At 60.8% G+C, this 17,988-nt stretch overlaps 7 protein-coding genes across 7 annotated transcripts; 4 read left to right on the top strand and 3 right to left on the bottom strand.

Moving 5' to 3' along the window:
• Positions 1-82: 82 nt before the first annotated feature.
• Positions 83-1,690, bottom strand: D7B24_002389 (uncharacterized protein; the record flags this gene model as incomplete). The annotated part of the gene is made up of 1 exon (XM_028636598.1): positions 83-1,690. A coding segment is annotated over one exon (1,608 nt), but the record flags the coding sequence as incomplete, so codon positions are not given.
• Positions 1,691-3,404: 1,714 nt separating this feature from the next.
• D7B24_002388 (uncharacterized protein) lies at positions 3,405-3,960 on the top strand (the record flags this gene model as incomplete). Its single annotated transcript, XM_028636597.1, has 2 exons — positions 3,405-3,469; positions 3,546-3,960. The coding sequence occupies 2 exons, from the start codon at positions 3,405-3,407 to the stop codon at positions 3,958-3,960; spliced, it is 480 nt and encodes a 159-aa protein (XP_028491248.1).
• A 1,337-nt stretch (positions 3,961-5,297) lies between these two features.
• Positions 5,298-6,362, top strand: D7B24_002387 (uncharacterized protein; the record flags this gene model as incomplete). The annotated part of the gene is made up of 2 exons (XM_028636596.1): positions 5,298-5,589; positions 5,653-6,362. The coding sequence occupies 2 exons, from the start codon at positions 5,298-5,300 to the stop codon at positions 6,360-6,362; spliced, it is 1,002 nt and encodes a 333-aa protein (XP_028491247.1).
• A 228-nt stretch (positions 6,363-6,590) lies between these two features.
• D7B24_002386 (uncharacterized protein) lies at positions 6,591-7,955 on the bottom strand (the record flags this gene model as incomplete). Its single annotated transcript, XM_028636595.1, has 3 exons — positions 6,591-7,331; positions 7,400-7,581; positions 7,811-7,955. The coding sequence occupies 3 exons, from the start codon at positions 7,953-7,955 to the stop codon at positions 6,591-6,593; spliced, it is 1,068 nt and encodes a 355-aa protein (XP_028491246.1).
• A 2,288-nt stretch (positions 7,956-10,243) lies between these two features.
• D7B24_002385 (uncharacterized protein) lies at positions 10,244-13,319 on the top strand (the record flags this gene model as incomplete). Its single annotated transcript, XM_028636594.1, has 2 exons — positions 10,244-12,680; positions 12,739-13,319. 2 exons carry the CDS (start codon positions 10,244-10,246, stop codon positions 13,317-13,319), a joined length of 3,018 nt encoding a protein of 1,005 aa, XP_028491245.1.
• Positions 13,320-14,004: 685 nt separating this feature from the next.
• Positions 14,005-16,722, bottom strand: NOP2 (rRNA (cytosine-C5-)-methyltransferase nop2; the record flags this gene model as incomplete). Its single annotated transcript, XM_028636593.1, has 7 exons — positions 14,005-14,776; positions 14,900-15,083; positions 15,144-15,237; positions 15,291-15,479; positions 15,536-15,591; positions 15,651-16,650; positions 16,717-16,722. The coding sequence occupies 7 exons, from the start codon at positions 16,720-16,722 to the stop codon at positions 14,005-14,007; spliced, it is 2,301 nt and encodes a 766-aa protein (XP_028491244.1).
• A 483-nt stretch (positions 16,723-17,205) lies between these two features.
• Positions 17,206-17,899, top strand: D7B24_002383 (uncharacterized protein; the record flags this gene model as incomplete). The annotated part of the gene is made up of 2 exons (XM_028636592.1): positions 17,206-17,316; positions 17,387-17,899. The coding sequence occupies 2 exons, from the start codon at positions 17,206-17,208 to the stop codon at positions 17,897-17,899; spliced, it is 624 nt and encodes a 207-aa protein (XP_028491243.1).
• Between the last annotated feature and the right edge of the window lie 89 nt (positions 17,900-17,988).

The following is a 17,988-nucleotide window of genomic DNA, read 5'->3' as shown; positions in this document are numbered from 1 at the left end:
GCCAGGCGGCGAGGCGGCGGCGCGCGGCGTCCTCGGGCGCGGCGCCCGTGGCGCCCTCGCTGTGGAAGAAGCGCGCGGCGACGTCGAGGCGCTGGGCCGCCGTCGCGAGGTCGGCGACGGGCGTCGCGCTGAGGCGGCGGAAGACGTGGTGGAAGTCGAGGGCGAGGTCGTCCATGGTGTCGAGGAGGCCGCTGAAGAGGTCGTCAAAGTCGGCGTCGACAAAGGTGCGCAGGCCGAGGCGCGCCGTCATGAGGCGCTTGTACTCGGCGAGGAAGACGGCCTTGTACTCCTCGCCGACCTGGCTGATGATCTTCTCGGCGCGGGCGACGAGGGCGTCGGCGTCGGCCTCTGCGACGCCGTGCTCGACGAAGGCCGGGTCGTCGACGGCGGGGCCGGCGCCGAGGAGCTCGCCGAGGGCCTCGCCGAGGCGCACGAGGTTCCACCAGATGATGGTCGGCTGGTTGCGGTAGCTGTAGCGCAGGGCGTGGTCGTCGTGGTTGGGCGTGTACTGCGGGTCAAAGTCGTCGAGGAAGGCAAAGGGCCCAAAGTCGAGGCTGAGGCCGAGGATGGACGTGTTGTCCGTGTTGAGGACGCCGTTCATGAACCCGTAGGCCTGCCACTTGGCGACGGTGAGGGCGTTGCGCCGCGTGATCTCGCGGTACAGCCGCGTGAAGCGGTTCTCGGCGGCGTCGTCGGGGCCCTGGATGTCCGTCGAGGGCACGCCGCGGCCTGGGTCCGCAGGGGCGGCCTTGGGGTCGTCTGGGTTCGCGAGGCGCGCCGGCAACGCTTCCCAGCCGCCGAGGACGTCGGTGGCGACGTAGGTGGCGAGGGTGCGGAGGAGGGGTCGCTCGGAACGGGCGCGAAGAATGTCAAAGTTGCCGAAGCGCAGCCAGGACTGGGCGAAACGGAGAACAATGGCCCCCGGCTCCACAGTCTCGCGGCGGACTTTGGAGTTCGGGAGGAGGGTCAGGGAGAGGGCGCGCGTGGTAGGGATGCGCAGGGCGTGGAGGGCTTCGGAGACGATGAACTCGCGGATGCTGGAGCGGAGGACCGCCTTGCCGTCGGCGAAGCGCGAGTAGGGCGTCATGCCGGCCCCCTTGAGCTGGAGCTCGTACTGGACGCCGGTGGCGGGGTTCTTGGTCTCGAAGAGAGAGATGGCGCGACCGTCGCCGAGCTGGCCAGCCCACTGGCCAAACTGAAAACCGCCGTAGCACTGCGCCCATGGGTAGCCTCCCTCCAGCGTCTCTTCGTCCCAGCCGTGTAGCCTGTTCCCGGCGACGGTCTGGCGAAACTCGTCCGTCGTCTCGTCCCCCTCTTGGATGCCAATGTCGCGCATGGCCGCCGGGCTCACGGCGAGCAGCTCGGGATTTTCAGCGGGCTCTGGTCGAACATAGGAGAAGATGGCATTGCGGACTTGTCGTGGCCTTATTTGATCCCGTGGTGTCTCGTGCGAGTCAGCTGGTGTCGGGTATTGTGAGTCGGCGGGGAGGGAGCTCGTGAAGTGCCACGTCTTGGGAAGGTCGGCGATGGAGACGCCAGCAGCCGGTTTGCTGCCATGGCCATCGCCTGAGGCTGTGGTGGACGCCATGCGCGATACGAGCAGAGGCAGTCGCGGATGAGCGTGGCGGGGTGTGAGGATGGTCGTGATGCTGGATGTCGGGCGCAGAGGTCGGCTCTTCGGAATCCTCATGGACGGATGAGCGGTCGGTGACTCCAAATGAATGAGAGAGAGAAAAAGAAAAGGGGGGGAACAAGTAAAAATCCCCAGCAGTCAATTCACTTGATAATGGATACGTTCCTGACGAGGCACAGAAGGTGGTGGTCCAGAAGTGTCAGAGGGGGCGACATTTGAAATCGGATGGCCATCGCCATGTCGAGTCGAGTCGAGTCGAGACCGGCCGTTTGCTTTACGTCATCCTGAAGATGCCGCCACTTTGTCTTGTCGCGCTTCGGGGGATAAGGTCCTACACGAGCACTCTCTGCTCTACCTCGGACGACTGGTGATGACGGTGCAGGCTCGTCAGGGACAGGTTCAGAAGGGATGGACGATGTGAGAATCGCCATGGGCAACATTTCCCAGCGCAGTGCTTCAGCTCATTGATGACGGTGGTCGTGATCCATCATGAACGGACGACGAAACGGCGCATGAGGCAGACGGTAGCGTTCAGGTAACGGCAGGCGCTCTGCCGTCTTAGGTACGGTAGTTACGGTACCTACCTTAGACGCAGGGGCAGGAAGAGCAGGGCCAGGAAGATGCGGGGCGAACGGGACAGCTTTGGCATGGCTTGCCCACCCCACCTCTACCCACCCATTCATCAACACATCTCTTCATCCATCCATCCACTCAGCCCACGCACCAGCCGGCCCCTCACTCCTTGAACAGACCAAACGGCCGCCTCTGGATGGCCCGACCACGGCCCTTTCATCTCGCTGCGAAGGGGATGCCTCATGTGTCGAGTCATCCATTGCCATGGCGAAATCAATCGCGCCATTGAGGCTCTTCCTGGGTCAACAGCCAGGCGCCGTGTTTACCGGGCATGATCCACTCTACAAGACAAGCAAGGAAGGAAGGTGAGGCAAGTGAGGCGAGGCAGGCAAGGCAGGCCAGTGTGAGAAGGACTGCAGACATACGACTCCGAGATTCTACGAAAAATTCAACTGTCTAGCGCCCACGCACTCGCAAGCTGAATGCCAATCCAACCTCGAAATACTCACGCAGTTCAAGCGACGAACTAGACTCCAACTCGTTCCGTCGATAGGTCCTCTTCAAGAGCTGGCACGGGATAACCCGGTCTACCAGCCCGCCGGCCATGCGCCTCCCCCGAGTCAGCATCCCGCAGCTTCCCCAACTCGACACGGTCCTTCGACCCCTCCGCGAAGCCCGCATTCTAGATCTTCGTGCTTGGCACCCTCTAGCGGCGACTTCTCCGCGTTGCCCTGCACTGCCTATCCCAGTTCCCCGGCTGGCTCTCGACTCCAACCCCCTCCAGCGGCAAGGTACCTAGTCAAGGTAGACACCGACAGGTCGACGAGAGGGTTGCAATGCGTCAATAATTCACCTTCTTGGCTGTTCGTCCCCTTGGCCCGGAACGCCCGATTAGTCCCAGCTCGAGTCAACGATTTCTCCCGGGCTCGGGGGACGGGGGTCACCCCATGCTCTGCCATGTGCTGAGGGCGAGGGGATCGACCGAGTCGTCTGCTGGAGGGAGGTCGCTGCAAAGGGAACAGCTGCATGCTCGTCAGGTACAGACGGGGGTTGTAGAGTCTGTATAAAAGGCCCGGCAAGACGACCTACATGACGATATGCTTCCCTCTCCCCTCACGCTCAACTCTCACCCCTCTACTCTTGCCCCCGTACTACAACATCACATCATATCCCTCTCGTCCACCCTAACGACAGTACAATGGTCAACTGCACGAACATCATCGCCATCCTGGCTGGCACCTACAGCCTCCTCAACACCAGCAGGTCCGTCTCATGTTATCCTGGCCCCCACGCACGCCCATGCCGCCCAGAGTGTCCAGCCAGCTAACATGAATCGCAGCACGCTCAACGGCGTCGACATTCCCGACCGAGCCTACGGCGAGGACCCCGTCGGTATCCTGACCTACAGCCGCTCCGGCTTCATGTCCGCCACTATTGCCGCCACCGAGCCCGAGCTGCGTCCGCAGAGCCTGACGTTCCCCTTCACGGACGATCAGTCAGAGGCCGACTGGGCCCTCGTCGGCAAGCACGGCGTGGCCTACGCCGGGCCCTTCTCCGTCAGCGACGCCATCCCCGCGACGGCCACGTCCGGCCAGATCTTCCACGGACCCCTGACCGTCGCCAACGTGCCGCGGTGGGTGGGCACGAGGCAGACGAGGAACTACACCCTGTACGAGAATGGGCGGCTGCTGCACATCTCCTCGCAGCGCGACGGCGGCTTCCGTGGCGAGCTGTGGTGGGAGAGGCTCGACTGAGCCTATTTCCCCTCCGCAAGGTCCATGAGGGATGGTTGATGTGTGTTTCTACCTGTACATATTATGTGTCCCTTTCTTGTTGTGCTATATTGGCAGAGGAGCATCGGGCACTTTTCTTGCGTGTTGATTTAGACGAAACACGACGAATGAATGAAGAGAAAAGAAACTTTACTACAACAAAAACAAGCTTAACCGGGAAACTCGAGACGATGGACGAGCTCTGGCGGACCATGGGCGCCGTAGGGGAAATGAAGTGCATGACCTTTCGGCGGCGACGCCGGGGAGGTTGCATCGTCTGTCGAGCCTGTACCTTGATCGTTGGCGGGGTTGGAGGGTTGCATCGGCGGGGAGGCACTGCACTGCACGAAGACCCATGTAAGCGTCGGCCAGGTCCCGAATCGAGGGCTGCTTCCTCAACGAAGGGTGGCATCAGACGAATACCTGTCAGTCGAGACCTGGCAGAGCACTGCATGGCGTGGAGAGCGAGGATGGGGTGAAGGCGGTTTCGTCGATCTTGGCGAGACAAGGCGAGATGTCTTGGGTCTTGGGCACGCATCGACCACAGCTTATCCTGGCCAATTTGGAACGGTGCGAAGGCCGTGACGGCGCGGCGCGAAAGCCGTTGGACGGTAGTTGGACGGGACGGGCGGGGAACGTGCGTTGGGTGGGTCCATGCGTAAAACGGAAACAAAACGGACATGGCCATGAGGGATGCGGGGTATCGAGACCCCACGTCACGGTCTGCTATGAGCTCAATTCCGAGAGCGAGTAGAGACTACAGGGCGAGGTGTGCTGCAATGGAGATGACAGACCCAAGACTGTCTCAGTCTTCAAGATGTTGGGAGTGAATGACCAGTTTACTATCTTGAGTATATCGTGGACGAAAAACCAGGCGGCAGCAGTGCTGAGTCGACCGACGGACGTTTTCCATGTCCAATCGGACACTCATTCGTCGTGCTTACTTACCTACGCTGAACCAACTCCTTCACAACGCGCGCCATATATATACATAGTTCAATTTCAATGCACATGGATACACTATACTTTCTTTCGCGGCTTAGGCACTCCCCGGCATTGGCTTTCCTCACCGGATGCTTCGTCATGGCCGCCGACGCGCCATTCGTAGAGTTCATGGCGCCACAGGCCCACTGGGATACGTCACCTCGGCCTGAGACGGCACCTACCGAAAGAGGCTCTGCCCCTCGGCCCCTTCGCTCGGCAGCCTTCCATGACTTCACTCATGACCTCAACCTGAGCTGCCGATACCACAGCGATCCTCATACATCCCATCAACCTCGAGACCGACACACGCGATACCATCCGATCCGGCCAGCACGATGAACTCGATCGGATCCGTCTGGAAGCCTGACGCCACGGGCCAGTCCCCGAAGCAGGTTCCCTATATCCCCCACCTCAAGCTCAACGATGGCAACGAGATCCCCATGGTAACGCCCCCTCTCTCTCGCGTCAAGCCCCAAGGCATCAAGGCCACTTTGCTGACAGACCAGCTCGCCTACGGCCTCGGCACGGCCAACTTCAAGAAGGGTGGTGGCTCGTACGACGAGAAGATTGTCGAGATCACGACGGCGGCCATCAAGGCCGGCTACTTCCACCTCGACGGCGCAGCAGGTACGCCGTTTCGTTCCTAACGATTGTCCGTCCAGGCCTTCTGCTGACACGGCAGCCCTACAGTCTACGGCAACGAGGAGGAGCTCGGCGCGGCCATCAAGGCGGCCGGCGTCCCGCGCGAGAAGCTCTACGTGACGACCAAGCTCGCGGGCACGAAGAAGGAGCCGATCCAGCAGGCGTTCGAGACGTCGCTGCGGAAGCTCGGCCTCGACTACGTCGACCTCTACCTCATCCACGCGCCCTTCTTCGCCGACGGCGACGCCGACCTGCAGGCGGCCTGGGCCGAGCTCGAGGCCCTCCACGCCTCGGGCCGCGCGCGGTCCATCGGCGTCTCCAACTTTCTCCAGCCCCACCTCGAGGCCGTGCTCCAGACGGCCAAGGTCACGCCCGCCCTCAACCAGATCGAGTTCCACCCCTACCTCCAGCACGGCGACCTCCTCGCCTTCCACCGCCGCCACGCCATCGCCGTCTCGTGCTACGGCCCGCTGACGCCCGTCACGCGCGACGTCGAGGGCCCCGTCCCCGCCCTCTGGGCCCGCCTCGCCGCCAAGTACGGCGTCTCCGAGTCGGAGATTGGCATCCGCTGGTGCATCGACCAGGGCCTCGTCGCGCTGACGACCTCGTCCAAGGAGGACAGGCTGCAGACCTACATGACGCGCGTGCCCGGCTTCAAGCTGACGCCCAAGGAGGTCGAGGAGATTGCCGAGGCTGGCAAGACGGTGCACTACCGCGCCTTTTGGAACAAGTACTTTGAGGACGACGACAGGCGGTGAGAGTATTTCGTGGGGGGGGGGGGTGAACGGGTCCTGATGAACGGGTCCCGGTGAACGGGTCCAAAAGAGTGGTGTGCAAAGCATATATGAGCATACGACGTCATCTGGGGACATGACATACGAGGGTGTCCCCCTGAGCAAGCCTAATCTGGAGCAAGAACCGCACCAACTGCCATCCCTGTCGCGTGATTTCATCTTTCATTATCATGAAACCACCGTCCAATACCATTACAATTCATCATCCGACTCGGTCTCGCTACCAGCCGGCGGCGGCGCAGGCGCGGCCTTCTTCGCCGTCTTCTTCATGAACGGCAGGGCTCGCGCAGGCGGCGGCGCATCGTCCTCCTGCACCCTCGCCGGGTTTTGCGCCGGCTTTGCCTCCTCTTCCTCCGCATCGTCTTCGTCTTCGTCATGCTCGCTTGCCGTCTCTGTTTCATCGTCCGTCGTGTCTCGCTGCTGGTCAGACATTTCTGCGTCAGCCTCCTTGCTGACGGCCGTGTCGACGTCCATCTTCTCGAACCCGTCGTCTGACTCGTCGTCGTCGTCCTCCGCCGCGGGTGCTGCTGCTTTCCTCTTCGACGCCCGTGACTTGGTCGCCGTGCGCCCCTGACCAGCAGTCTTGGCCGCCTTGCCTGGCTGTGATGTTTGTGACGGGGGGACGGCGGGCGGATCGCCAGACGCGGCGGCGGCGAGGATCTTCTGCTGCTCGCGGATCTTGACCTTTTTCGCGTTGAGCAGGTCGCGGAACTTGAGCAGCAGTTCCGTCTCGTCCGTAGTCTTCGCCTCGACGAGCTCGTCGAGCTGGCTCTTGAGCTGCCACACCGACGCCTCCAGCTCGGTCTGCTTGGTCGTGACGGCGGCGAGCGTCACGTTGGCCTGCACGACGGCAGCTGCCGCGAGGCCGCACCAATCAAAGAGCTCGATCTCCTCGTCGGCATTGTGCTTGAGCTCCAGCGTGCCCAGGCGTTGCTAAGAAAAAAAGAATTAGCGGTCGGCGCCTTGTGGGCAGACGGAGGAGGAGGAGAAGGCGGGCATACCGTGATACCCTTGACACGCCGCCTCACGGTGACAGTGATGGCGACCTCGCTCTCCACCGTGGCGATGGCCTCAACGCCCTCGCCGGGGTTCTGCGTCAGGAGGCCAGACAGAATGTCGACCCACTCCTCTTCGGCGCAGGGGCTGTTCTTGACCAGCAGGGCGGCGACGCGATCATGACGCACTGCACGAAGTATGTCTGGTCAGATCGGGGCTGCCGGACCGGGGAGGGGAGAGGCGTCACGCTTGCAGAAGGCGTGGGAGAAGCACGCGGCCTGAGACAGGGCTGCCGGCCGGGCCGCGGCGATCGGCGGGGTAAGAGTGGAAGGGGGGGAGAGAGAGAGAGAGAGGGAGGGGGGAGGGGGGAGAGAGAGAGAGAGAGGGAGGGGGGGGGGAGAGAGAATTCGACGTACATGAGGCTACATAGGGGGCCAGGCCATCCGTGCCCACGAGCTTGAGGTCGAGAGGTTTCGTCCGGGTCTGGGTTGCGTTGACGAGGACGAAACTGCCTTCCTCGTCTGAACGGGGAAAACGGAGGACAGAGGCCGTGGAGACCATTTTCAATTAGGTTGGCTTGGTTTGATTGCGTGACTTGATCGTCGCTCGGTTCCATGTATCAACTCTGAAAGTGAGGCAGCGCAAGTCTGGGGGAATCGACAGAGTGGCGGCAGCAGCAGCAGCAGCAGCAACAACAACAACAACACCAATCCTACCACCACTAACACCAACAACAGACGGCCGAGAAAAGCTGGACACCAACACCGTGGTGAAACACTTGACGCAGAACCAATCGGGTTGTACGGGCGGGTGAGGCCCAACTGACGGATCGAACGAGCGAGGACGACAGGTTGCGGCAGCGGGCCGAGAACAAGACACGGGGTGTCCTCGTAGTATGGACTGGTCGTCGTGGGTGTGATGACAGGAAGGGCTAGAGATGCTAGTCGACCAGTGCCAGGATGATGACGAAGTCGATAGTTTGCCAGGCGCGGAGATGAGGTTTGCTGGGATGCTCTCGGCCGTCGGCAGAGGTTGCAGCCCCGAGCTGGAGAAAGAAGGCAAGAAAAAAGAAAGACGGAGTATTGATCTCTCGATATTTGCTTTTGACGAAGAAATCCCGAGAGAAGCAACAAGCGTCTGTGCTTTGGGCTGCAGCCAACAGATGGTGGATGAGTCGCGCGTGAAAAAAGTAGCAGTCTGCTTGGTTTTTTCTTTCTTTCTTTTAGGCACCCACGGCTTGAAGCTCGAGACGGTCTGGCGTGTTTCCACAGAGGGGACAGCAAAGCCAACGAAGGCAGGATAGGCACCAGCGGCGCCAGCGACGCCAGCGACGATGAAGTTGCCTGCCTGAAGGAGGTAGGTAGCTTGGTGGTGGTGATCGTGGTGGAGATGATCTCCAGGCAAACACGGGGGCCAATCGACCGATCGACAGGTTAGACAATGTTCCGCGTCCTACATGTACGTCCTTGCAAGTACTGCAGAGGGGGTGCTCATGTGCAACGTGGCTGGTGAGACTGTACCAGGCCAGACTGTCCCAGGTCAGACGGAGAAGGGCTAGGCCTGGAGGAGCGAGGTCTTCTTCCTGGTCCTCGTCTTCTAGGTGCCTCAAAAGGTAATGTAGTTGTGATGACAGGGTGTGGGGTGTGTAGGCTGGCGGTACCTACCTTACCTACCTAGGTAAGGTACCTGAGCACCTACCCAGGGAGGTGTACCTGTAGGCTAGGGCACCTGAGAAAGTACCCGGCACGCCTGGCCAGCAGAGCAAGCCTAGCAGAGCAAGCATGGGTACCTCCCAGAACAGCGCGACCCCGACGCGTCAAGGTCGTGTCTGTGCTGGCTGGCTTGACCCAATCAGTGGTGGAATGCAAGCTCCGTTGAGCCACGTGACTTGCCGGCCTGGACTGCATCATGTCCCTGTCCACCTGTCCACCTGCCTGTCCACCTGTCCACCTGTCCAGTCCAGAGGGGGCTCCCCCCCTGCCGTCATGTCTCGCCAACAGGGCCTTTCACTCGCCAGCCACCCGCAAAGGCCCCGCCTAAACAGCACATTGAGCACTAGAACGACCGTGCCCCGCGGCCACCTCACCAGGACCCAGCACAGAAGAGGGACCTACGCCAGCTAGGTAGGTACCTTAGGTGAGGTCCCCAGAGGAGTAGGGTCATCCCCAGCCCCCAATCGCCCGCCAGCTCAGCCCTGATTTTCGCATCCTCCATGCATCCAGTCCCCCCCCCCCTTCCGACCATCTCGTGGCATGCTCCAACATTTGACGATACCACACCCACACCACCCGCCCGCCACCTACCTATCACCCAACGTCATCCACTGCGAACCGCTACCACTCCGTATACTCAATCCGAAAGCCTCTCTTCTTCGCCTTGTGAACTTTACTACGATAGAATCTCGACTTCGCATCGCCCACCCCTGAACGAAAATTTACGACGTGCACCAACTGAACAAATTAACCGACGACTGTGCTGTCCTGCTCCTGCCGCTCCTGCAACCAGCCCGAAAACCCTCAACCCTCAACCCACTCCCAGCCACCCGCCATTTTTCGCATCCGGCCACCTTTTGCGGCCTCACACAAACCCTTCTCAACTCTCCGTTGCGACACCTTTCGACCTCATCCAGACGAAGCAATCAATCGACAGGAGGCCCCGACGGCCTTTGGATGATTGTTGCTCTGGTGCGGACGACATGATCTCGCACCTTCCGTGAACAACGAAAGCTGTCGGATCCTCGACGTCCTCGCTGGACAGCGACCACACCACGTCACCCAGCGCAGCGACCTCAAACCGAATACTACAGAAGCAAACCAGCAGTAAACCACAGAAGCAAACTTTGTTCCACGATGGAGGCATTACGCTTGAAGCCACGACAGCCCGTGGAAGAACAGATTGAGGATTGGGATGATGGCGACTTTCAGATCGATGCCGGCGAGGCCCCCTTTCGCCCCGCCAATTCGCACAACCAACCGCCGAGCCGTCGCGACTCGCACTCATCCGTCATGTCCTTGCGCTCCGAGCTCGAGTCACTACCCGGCGACGAGAGGCAGCTGCATCTGCCTGGCGATGACGAGCGGTCGACCCTCGACGCCATTGCCGCTGCCACCAAGGCCGGCATCCCTATCCCGCAAAACGTCCCCTCGTCAGCCCTCATGGGCGGCACGATCAAGCGCCTGGGCGGTCGCAAGATTAAGAGGATCATCCAGGACGACTGGGAGAACGATCTCGAGCTGCCGGATTCCGCACAAGCCCTTCGCATCAAACCACAAGACGCCTCGCAGTTCCCCGACGCCCTGCGGCAAGTAAGCGGTCCTCACTCGAGCCCCACCAAATTGTCGGCCGCCGTCCGTCTGTCCATCAGCAAGGACGAGCGGAGACAATCTACCATGTCCATGTCGAGCGTCGTGTCGGGCGCTGCCAACCTGGACAAGTTTAAAGACAACGATGACGAAGACGATGACTTCTTCGGTGACGGAGGCGCTACCATCAAAGTGTCCAAGACGCGCCCACCCAAGCCCATCTCCCTCATCACGCCGCCCACACCGCAGAAGATGGAGAAGACGGACAAGATTGCTGGTGCCGACGACGACTTTGAGGGCGACTTCGAGCTGCCCTCTGACGGCAAGCTCAAGCTCTCCACGCGTAAGACCATTCCCAAGACGCCGGCAACGCAGGCCGAGGATATGGACTGGGGTGAAGGCAGCTTGGGCACTCGATTCGGCGGCACCAGGAGAGACGGCCGATCCAACCGAAGCTCCTCGGCGTCCGCCCTCAGCCCCAGCGTGTCCAGCTCGTTCACTGCCGAGAGTGAAGACGACACCTTTGAGGGCCTCCTGCTGCCAAGCGGACACGTCAACTTTGAGGAGCGACTCGTGCGAAACAGAAAGAGCCGCTCGCCTGTGCGTGCTGTGGAAGAGGAGCCTGCCGATCTCAAGACTCCTCAGCCTCAGGTCCAGGCGCCTCAGGGCCAGCTCGCACCGCGCGCTCCCCAAGCCGAAGCCGACAAGGATGACATGTTTAATGATCTTGAGCTCGGCGACGGCGAAGTCTTTGATTCGGGCAAGCTCACACTACACCGTAACATCCGCATGAACACAAACCGCCCCGCCAGCCCGACGCGGCCCAAGACGGCCGTCTCCATCACCTTCACCAACAAGCCCGTGCAGTCACGTCTGCCGAGACCGAACCATGAGCGCGCTCAGTCATCTTTGGAGCCCGTGTCGGAGAGTGGCGGTCCCATTCAGTCCAGATCGAGGCGGTCGCAGTCACGCATGGGTCACTCGTCACATTCTTCCGTCACCAGTCTACCCACACCAACGACGCCTTCTCCCATTCAGCTCATACAACCCGCGACGCCCCGCAGGCGAGAGATGAGCAAGCCTACATCCCACGCCTCTCTCCGCAACGAGCCCACCACCACCAGCTCCCAGCTGCTGAAGTTTAAGCGATCCTTGCCGGCCATGCGAGCGACGCCGCAGTCGCCCGCCAAAGCCCCCATTCCTCGATATGAGAGACCCCCCTCTCGCACCGATGGCCGCCCGCAGTCGTCTCTGCGACCCAAGACGCCGGTCGAGAGACGAGCTGCTGGAGAGCCCGCGCTTCAGACGGCCCGCAAGCCGTTCCTGCCCGCTGGTTCATCTACCACGCACTCACATCACATATCTGCCAAGACGGGACGGTCACTGCGACGTCACGACTCGAACAGTTCCATTGATCTCCGGCCCGCCTCGAGGACCGTCTCCCGGTCCGCGATGCGCTCGCCTAGTCCGCAGCGCCTCCACCGCAGCGCCAACCAGATCGCCCAGGGCGGACCGCGGGCTGGCTATTACCAGAACCGATCCAAGACGTTTGGTGACGGGCATGAGCTCGACGCTTTTGACGACCTGCCTACGTCCAGCCAGGCAGAGTCCAAGTACGTCTGCCAGCCAGCAAAGGCCCCTCTCCGAAACAAGATTTACCAGAACGTGCTGCCCGACCGCAACACTACCCCCTCACCGGTGCCTCAATCGCCAGCCAGATTCGACCGATCTGACAGCACACCACACTTTGCCCGCGACACTGCAGCTAGCAGGATCGCGCGGGAGACGTCACTGGCTCACCGTGCTCCTTCCAATGGACCGCTCGCACAATTGACGACCCAGCGTGTTGCGCAGCTTTCTAGCAGAAACAACTTTCACCCGGGTGTCCCACAGCCGACGGTGCGCTCTAAGAAGCATCGCAGCAAGCCTCCGCAGCTCAAGCCGCATTTGATCACCAACATGAACAAGGACAATTCTTCAAGGCGTAAGTTTGATCTCGATGTTCCCAATGTGCGGAGACAGGGATACTAACAAAATGACAGACGAGAAGGGCATGTTCTATAACCCACAAACACACCGATGGGAAGGCAACGAGAACGCGCTCAGCGCCTTCGACCCCCCAATGCCTTCACCTTCGACTCTGACCCCCATCGCTCATCTGCCGCGCGAGAAAGAGACTGGCACACCTCGCCCGGCTCTCATCACCAACATTACCGGGACCAAGAACGTTCAGGTCGTCGGAGGCATGGTGTTTGACCCGCAGAACATGTGCTGGCTCAAGCTGGACCCTCAGAATAAAGCAAAGTCCGAGTCCAATGATACGATGGATGGCTTCAACGCCCTGGACGACGATGATGATGTTTTCAAAGACATCCCCGACCTCGAGGACCCTCCTGCCGACTCTGCTGAAGGCGGTCACGGCCGTGTCAGCGATGTCAAGGACGACTGGCTTGTCGGCGAGGAGTTTGACGTCGGCCCCGAATTTGTGCGCCGCCAGCGTGAGGAAGAAGACCGGTGGAGGAAGAAGTGTGAGAAGTGGCTCGACGTGCCCGACCGCAACCGCGAGACCTGGCGCTGGGCCATCCGCGATCTTCTTGTGCACCAGCGCACCACGGCGCAATAACGGCGACCGCTCCCTCCCAGAACTACATACGAAGCGAAACTCCTCTACATTTGCACACACACTCATCACCACGACCACCCAACCTGCCATTTACCCATCTACGCATTTTAATACCCCCCCACACGTTACGATCGTCATGATGAGGTTGCAGCTCTTACGAGAGCTGTGGAGTTTACTGGGCGCGACAGCATTGTTTTGCGGATTGGCATGATTTTTTCAATTACTGATTTATAGGGTGGGGAGGCGGCTCCCCACACTGTCTGTGTATTATCACCCCCATCATAACCACGAAGACTATGAACTGAGGAGGCTTTAAAAGTTGTGCAGCTGCAGCAAGCAGCCGCGTTGTTGATTTTTCGAAGTGGTAGAACCAGAGGCAGAAGGGGTTGAGGCGCCAGGATAGGGGGTCAGCGTCTACCGACTTGACGCATGGCAGATGCGTCGAGCGAACAGAGAAATGAAGAGGATTGCCTGTGATATTCATGGTGCTCAGATGTGTTTTAATGTGACGACGTGATGCAAGCACTATGATTTTTCAACGACGTGTGAGATGCTTCTTTTTCTTTACGAAACCCAAACTCCTGGTACATAGATTTGCCGGGACGACACCACCAGGCTGCGCTGCTTCACATAATCTCGACCACACATATTTTTCTCTCGCTCCGCCCGCCCAGTCGGAGGCCATCTACTTTCCGCCCGTCTTCTTGCCCTTCTTGCCCTTCTTCTTCTCAGGCGTCGTCTTCGTCTCGGGCACAACCTTCTCGGCCGTCTCGGTGATCAGGCCGGCCTTCTTCAGCTCGACCTCGTCAGCGGGCTTCTTCGTCTTCTTCTCGCCCTTGGGCGCCTTCTTCTTCTTCTTCTCCTCTACGGCGGCGGCGGCGACGACGGGCTCCTCGGCCTCGGCCTCGGCCTTGTTGGCCTTTTTCGACCTGCCGCCCTCCTCCTGCGTCTTGTTCTCGCCCTTCTTCTCCCCCTTGGCGTTCGCCGCGCCCTTGTCGAGCGCGTGGGGATCGAGACCCCTCCTGCGCATGGCGTTCCGCTTCGCCTTGAGCATGTACCCCTCGTCCTCGTCGTCGTCAAAGCCGCCAAAGCCGTCGTCGCTCGTCTCGGCGCCCTCCTCAGCGCCAATGGGCGTCCTGTCGACGGGGGCGCTGTCGTCGTCGAAGCCGCCCGACTGCGCGCCGCCGCGGCGGCCGTTCTTGGTCGCGACGGACAGGCGGTCGGCGTCGGCGGGGCCGGCGACGGCCTTGGCGGGCGTGGGGCCGACCTTTTGGAACTTGGACACGAAGAAGCCGTCGACGTTGTAGGTGTGCGGGTAGTAGCGGCGCGTCAGCTTGAGGGAGGCGTCGAACTTTTTGCCCATGTACGACGTGAAGCCCTCCTTGCCAAAGGGGAGGCCCGTGTCGACGAGCTTGACGTTCGGGCGGCGGGAGAGGGCGTACTGCACGACGGCCTCGCTGCGGGGACGGTCGTTAGTTGTGTGTTCCTTCTTTTTTTTTTTAAGGCGGGGGGGAGGGGAGCAGGGAGACGGGCGTCGGGTATATGGACGCTTGTGAAAAGGGGCAAGAAAGGAAACGTACTTCTCCTCAATGGTGACGCTGCAGGTCGAGTAGACGACGAAGCCGCCCGTTTTGCTGTTGTGGTTCACCGAGTCGATGGCGGCGAGGAGCAGCTGCTTCTGCATGTGCGGGAGCATCATGAAATCGCGCTCCGTCTTGTTGGTCTTGACGCTGGGATCCTTGGCAATGACACCCGTTCCGGAGCCTGTGCAATCAACGTCAGCTGTGGACGACGGGGGTAGGATTCTCTTGCGGAGTCACGTACAGGGAGCATCGAGGAGGACCCTGTCGAAACCGCCCATGGGCTTGGGGAATTCTCGCGCATCATAGTTGGAGACGACGACGTTGCGCGCACCGAGCTGACGTCGTGTTAGTAACGCCGGTCAAGGATGCCATGACGAGCCAAACGTACGCGGTGAATGTTACCGATCAGACCCTTCGCACGAGCCTTGTTGGGATCGTTGGCCAAGATAAAGCCCTTGTTCTTCATCATGGCAGCCATGTGTGTCGTCTTGCCACCGGGAGCAGCGGCCATATCGAGGACGCGCTCGTTCTCCTGGGGTCCGAGGGCCATAACGGGAAGGAATGAAGAGGCGGCTTGCTGGGAGATGGTTAGTCTTCACGTCAAGACTGCTTGCGGCGCGGGCCTGAACGTACCAGAATGTAGTGGCCGGCGAGGTACTCGGGGCTGGCACCGAGGGGAATGCTGCTCTCTAGCCAAAACGTCAGCAAGTCGTTCACTCTCAAACGCCCCCAGCACGAGAGAACTTACCAAAGACCTGGAGACCGACCTTGCTCCACTTGCCGACAGGCTCCAGGACAACACCTCGAGAGATTAAAGACTGGGCGAGGTCTCTGCGGTGTGTCCTCAGAGTGTTGGTGCGAATGACGATGGGTCTCGGGCTCTCGTTGGCCTCGAAGAAGGAGAAGGCTTCGCTCGGGCTGAACAGGTTGAACAGCTTCTCAGCAAGGTATTCTGAGTAGCCGTAGTAGCCGCAAATGTCCTTGATCAGCTGCGCCGTGTACTCGGAGCGGCTGCGGCCGGGGTCGGCCAGCTTGGCGAAATCCTCGAGAATGCGCACATTGTCGGTCATGCGGTTGCGGAGAACGTGCAGATCCGGCGCGAGGGCTTTCTTCTTGGGGTCCTCATTGTCGTCGTCAAGCACCATGCCCGTCTCGGCGATATTCGTCTGCAGGCCCATCTCCTCGAGCTCCGCCGCTGCATCCTCAGCCTCCTGCGCCGCCTGCTCGTCGAGCTTGCGCGAGAGACCCTCGAGGTTCGCCCGGCTCAGCGCCTCCTCGCCATCGGAGTCGTCCTCGTCCTCAGAGAAGACATGCTTGTTCTGCTCCTGCTCGGGGTCGTCAGAGTCGAATACGGAGTCGTCAGAGCCGAGGAAATCGTCGCCCAGCGTAGCGTCGCCGTCGAGGCCAGAGAGGTCGTCGTCGCTGGCGGCAAGGTCGGCCATGTCATCGTCGTCCGAAAGCTCGGCCTCCTCCTCGACGACCTTGGCCTTCTTGCCCTTCTTGGGCTTGCTGCGCGGGTTCACCGCAGGGGTGACGGCGGCGTCGGCCTTCGCACCATTGGTGCCCTTGGCGGACTTGGCTTTCTTCGCAGGCGGTGCGGCGGCCTGCTGCTTGCTCGCGCGTCGCCTCTTGTTCTGGGGTGCCTCGGTGGGCTCATCGACGGGGAGGCCAGCCTTTCTCTTGAGCTTGGCGAAGTGAGCCTCCGACAGTGGCTCGGGAGGTCCCTGCTTCTTGAATCGGTTTCCGACCTGTTTCTCGAGTCAATCCTTGTCCAAGATGGTCTATTAGTCCGGAGTACTGGAAAATATACGTACACCCATGATTCCTGTGTTTCTTTGGAGGGCGGTATATCAGGGTCGTGTCGTCGTCGTTGTCGTCAGGTGGTCGCGATCCCAGAGATGCGCCAGCCAGTACTGTCCGCTGCAGAAAAAAGTTGGACCCCCACCGAAACTTTTCCTCGATAGCGATGCACGGACGCTGCGATAAGATGGGGAGCTTGGACACTGTGTGCAGTACGTACCCCTGGCTTGCTTACCTAAGTGAGTCTCGACCTTCTGGGCCATGTCCCTCATTGCGCTGCGGGCAGCTACCTAGGTACCTACGTACGTGGGGCAATGTGGATGGATCCAAGAATTGAATTGGCTCCCAGTGATGAGGTAGACAACCGCACATGTTCGTGACGTCTGGAAGCCTCCGTGCAACAGACATACAGTCTTGCGATCCAACCTCGAACGACTCAACGCATCCATAAACCGACAGCCATTCACTAGCCACGTCAGCAGCAGGCCCTGAACACCGCAAACATGGCCGAGGTCGTTTTCGCAAGACAGTTCCTGTCGACACTCGACTCCAAGCCCATCAAGCTCTCCGCAGACCATGTCGAGGATCCCAAGAACTTCCCCGCGCGCCCTCCCGTTCGTCTCTCCTCCTCCGTCCCAGGATCCCCTTCCCGGCCCGTGCCCTGCCCCATGCTGACCCGCGCAGTACGTCCTCCCCAAGATGCCCAAGGCCTTCAGCAAGCCCGCGGCGCCGCTGGCCCCGGGCCAGGAGCGCAGCGTCACCGTCGTTCTCAAGTCGCTGCGCAACCCGCCCATCGACGTCAAGCTCACCTCGCAGCCCCTCAACACGTCCGTCCTCGACCTCAAGGCCCGCGTCGCCGAAAAGGCCAGCGTCCCCGCCGACAAGTTGCGCCTGCTGCACCGCAAGAAGCCCGTGCCCGACAGCAAGATCCTCAAGGACCTCGCGGGCGACGACGAGGTGACGGTCGATTTTGCCATCATGGTCATTGGCGGGGCGGCGGCCGTGCAGCAGCAGCAGCAACCGGCTGACGGCGAGGCGGGCGTCGGCGTCGCGGGCGAGGCTACGGGTGCTGCGGCGCTCGAGACGGAAGCCTTTTGGACGGATCTCAAGGGGTTCCTGATGCAGAGGCTCAAGGATGAGGCCGAGGCCGAGAGGCTGGCCACGTCATGGCACGCCGACTGGGCGAGCAAGAGGTAGACAACGGCAGGGAGGACACTTGGAGCATGTGTGAGAGCAGGGGGGGCGTTCATAGCTACGGCGGGAGAGGGACAGCGATCATTGAGCAT

Source organism: Verticillium nonalfalfae, assembly GCF_003724135.2.
Source record: "Verticillium nonalfalfae strain VnAa140/NRRL 66861 chromosome Unknown scaffold_158, whole genome shotgun sequence".
In the NCBI taxonomy this organism is placed as follows: Eukaryota; Fungi; Ascomycota; class Sordariomycetes; order Glomerellales; family Plectosphaerellaceae; genus Verticillium; species Verticillium nonalfalfae.
This window is presented reverse-complemented; position numbering and strand designations above follow the sequence as displayed.